Genomic DNA, 3,294 nt, shown 5'->3' with positions numbered 1-3,294 from the left:
TACTTGAGCCACAGCACCACTTCCGGCTTTTTCTGAGTGGTTTACTGGAGATGAGTTTCAAGGGGACTATTTTGCCTGGGCTGGCTTTGAATCATGATCCTCAGACTTCAACCTCCTCAGCTAGGATTATAGGTGTGAGGCATGGGGTCCCAGGTAGCTCCAGGCCTTTTCTCTTTTCTGCCTAGATAGCCTTTTTTTCCCCCCAGTCTTGGTGCTTGAACTCAAGGCCTGGGCACTATCCCTAAGCTTCTTTTGCTCAAGGCTAGCACCACAGCACCACTTCTGGCTCTGTTTATGTGGTACTGAGGAATGGAACCCAGGGCTTCATGCATGCTAGTCAAGCACTCTACCACTAAGCCACATTCCTAGTCTCTACCTAGATATTCTAAGCAACAACCCTCCCTACCCCCACAAATATGGCTTTTGGTAGTTTCCTGTTGTAAGCACTGCTGTGCTTTACATACACACTTTCATTTTCTTCTCAAACACAGAGGGTATTTTTAACTTATAGGTTACATGCCCAAGGCTGTGAGTGGAGTGAAAGACAAATATGAAAGCAGTCTAAATTGGGAATTTGGGCTTCTTTCAGTGACTGCGTCTCACCAGGTCAGTGGATGTTAAGTACATGGAAATCTCACCTCCAGGAACTCTCAGAACAAGGCCTATACCTCAGGAAGGAGACGTCCTGTAGAACAGCTTCAGCAAATATTTATTATGGATAATACTTCCCTCCCACAGGAATTTCTTTGATGGTAATGATATCCTACATAGTGCCTGGGATTTGATCTGCACACTTAGGCACTAGCTTTTGTTTACAGTGCTGCCTTAGACTGATAAAAACTTTCCTCTCTCCTCAGGCCCAGCCTAGTTTTATTGGCTGATGTGCCATGAGGCTACCAAGCCTTCACATCTTCCTCATTCACTAGAGACACAATGGCACTCAAAGACCCTTAAGAACATTTAAAAAGCAAATTTTCAGGTTGGTTTTTAAGTAGGACCCAGAAACCTGCCTTCTGGACGCCGGGATCCTCCTTAGGCTGTAGTCAATGATCAATCTCTAAACTGTGAGGAATATCCCAATTAAGGATTTCCTGACAATTCTCCAAAACACTGCACAGCTGAAAAATTAGAAACTGGGCCTCTTTTGTTTCTGAATATGCCTGACAGGTGTAGTAACATCCTGACAAGCCGCTAGCCACAGGTGCATGCTTGCCACGTGGTTGGTTAGTACCAGCCCCCTCCCTCTCCAAGACCCTCTTATTCCCACCACCCTGCAGCTGCTGCCCTCCTCCTACCCTTCCCTCCCTCAGGCTGCCCCACTTCTAATATTGTATTGTTCTTGGTTAAGCTTTTCGGGGGGGGGGGGCGGCGGGGGATTGGTTAGAAAGGTAGCTAGTCTTTTTTCAGGTCTGGAGAGCGGACATTTTCCTCCCGAGAAAACCTGAGGTTTTCTACGAGAAAAAGGGGCAGAGGCTATTCTCCGGCACTTGGAGGTATCACTCCCAGGAAAAGACCGTTGGTCTTTGTACACCAACATCCCAAAGCAGGCCCAACCTGCTGTTTCTTTGTTGGGGCAAAGGGAAAGGATTCTTAAGAGATAAGGTGAAAACAGTTCCAATACCCAGGGTCTACCCACCCTTCTCCCTTCAGCCTCCAAACACTTAACACTGAAAGGGGGGAAAAAAGGCACCAACAAAGAGTTTTAAGATAGTAATTCCCAGGTTTTTCAAATATGAAGCGTTTTTTTTAACCAATCCATTTTTTAATTCTTAAATTCTTGACATTACAGAACTAAACTGAAATTTATTAACATTCCACTCTTACATTTCTTTTTATCGACAAACAGAAATAAAATCCATGAGCCAAAAAACCCAAACAAAACTAAAAACAGGGAAAAGCTTATAAAACTAAATATGGATCCCAGCATTAACAGCTGAACAGAGAATGTGATTTTTAAATTCTTAGCGGATGATAAAGTGTAGAAACTGAACACTTACAAATTATTTAAAACCTGGAATCACTGACCAGAAATTACACAGTTGGATCATGGGAAAAACAGCAGAAGGGGGTTATGAGTGACCCTACACTGTTCTAGCTGCACCCCATGCCCTTCTCAGAGGAAAGCCTGGCATTAATTAGATACTGGGCCAGACTAATACTGGCAGCCGAGCCAGTGATAGTAACCTGCCTACCAGAGGAGCCTTCCACTGGGTTGGCAATTTTGATCTGGGCCCCCGACATCTGGCGGATCTCATTGATGTTGGCGCCTTGGCGCCCGATTATGCAGCCAATTAAGTTATTTGGAATGGTGAGTTCATGGGTGGTTTGAGTAGATGCATCCAAACTTGCCCAATAGCCTTTCACCTCTGGAGAGCTGGAGTCAATTCCGGCGAATCCGGTCCCGCCGTGCATCATGGCAAAGTGCGACTGTTGTCTTGCCACCTGGTTCAGCTTGGCCAGATCGAGCGGCGAAATGGTGTGTTGTCCTTGAATGGAGTAGGCATCTAGAGGTGGTCCCTCCAGGTCATGGGTGGCGTGGGGGTAGCCCGCGGCGTCGCTGCACCGATCTTGGCCGCCCGCGCAGATGACGGGAGAGCTGGCCGGCATGGGCTGGTACGGAATGGTCATGACTCTCCCTTGCGGAGACTGGGAGAGCGTCTCCAGCATGACCAGGCAGATCTGCTTGACACACTCGGTGACAGACTGCGGTACACCAGCGATGGTAATGGCCCGCTCGGTGGAGTTGGGCAGCATATCCCCCGCCACCTGGACCTGGGCCCCTGTGCTCTCGCGGATCTCTTTGATCTTACAGCCGCCTTTCCCAATCAGGGAGCCGCACTGGGTGGCCGGCACCACCAGCCTCAGGGTGACCGGGGGCCTGCTGGCCGCCGTGCTGTTGGTCATGGAGCTGTTGATATCTTCCTCCAGCTTGTCGATGATCATGGCGAAGGCCTTAAAGATGGCATTGGTGGGGCCGGTCAGAGTGATGATTCTCTCCGGACAATTCCCCTCCGAGATGTTGATCCGCGCGCCACTCTCCTCGCGGATCCTCTTAACCGACTCCCCTTTCTTCCCAATGATGCTCCCCACTTCCTTCCCGTGCATAAGCAGCCGAATGGTGAGAGTCACATTTAGTCCGCTTTCGGTCACACCGGCGTCCATGGCGAGCGGCGGGCGGCGTTCGGGGGAGTTGGGCTCGTTACGTGGTCAAGTCTTTGGTGGCTGGCGGGGGGAGGGGAGGTGTAGGCCCAAAACTGCCGGCGCGAGGCGAGCGAGGGCCGCGGGAGCGAGCGG

At 49.8% G+C, this 3,294-nt stretch overlaps 1 protein-coding gene across 1 annotated transcript; it reads right to left on the bottom strand.

Moving 5' to 3' along the window:
* Positions 1-1,700: 1,700 nt before the first annotated feature.
* Pcbp1 (poly(rC) binding protein 1) lies at positions 1,701-3,288 on the bottom strand. Its single transcript, XM_013022548.1, has one exon. The coding sequence runs from the start codon at positions 3,160-3,162 to the stop codon at positions 2,092-2,094; it is 1,071 nt and encodes a 356-aa protein (XP_012878002.1). The 5' UTR covers positions 3,163-3,288; the 3' UTR covers positions 1,701-2,091.
* Between the last annotated feature and the right edge of the window lie 6 nt (positions 3,289-3,294).

Source organism: Dipodomys ordii, unplaced genomic scaffold (assembly GCF_000151885.1).
Source record: "Dipodomys ordii isolate 6190 unplaced genomic scaffold, Dord_2.0 Scaffold63, whole genome shotgun sequence".
In the NCBI taxonomy this organism is placed as follows: domain Eukaryota; kingdom Metazoa; phylum Chordata; class Mammalia; order Rodentia; family Heteromyidae; genus Dipodomys; species Dipodomys ordii.
This window is presented reverse-complemented; position numbering and strand designations above follow the sequence as displayed.

What these genes read in the sequence shown, in the direction of transcription:
- Pcbp1 (XM_013022548.1), bottom strand. Translation starts at nt 3,162, where the DNA reads ATGGACGCCGGTGTGACCGAAAGCGGACTAAATGTGACTCTCACCATT.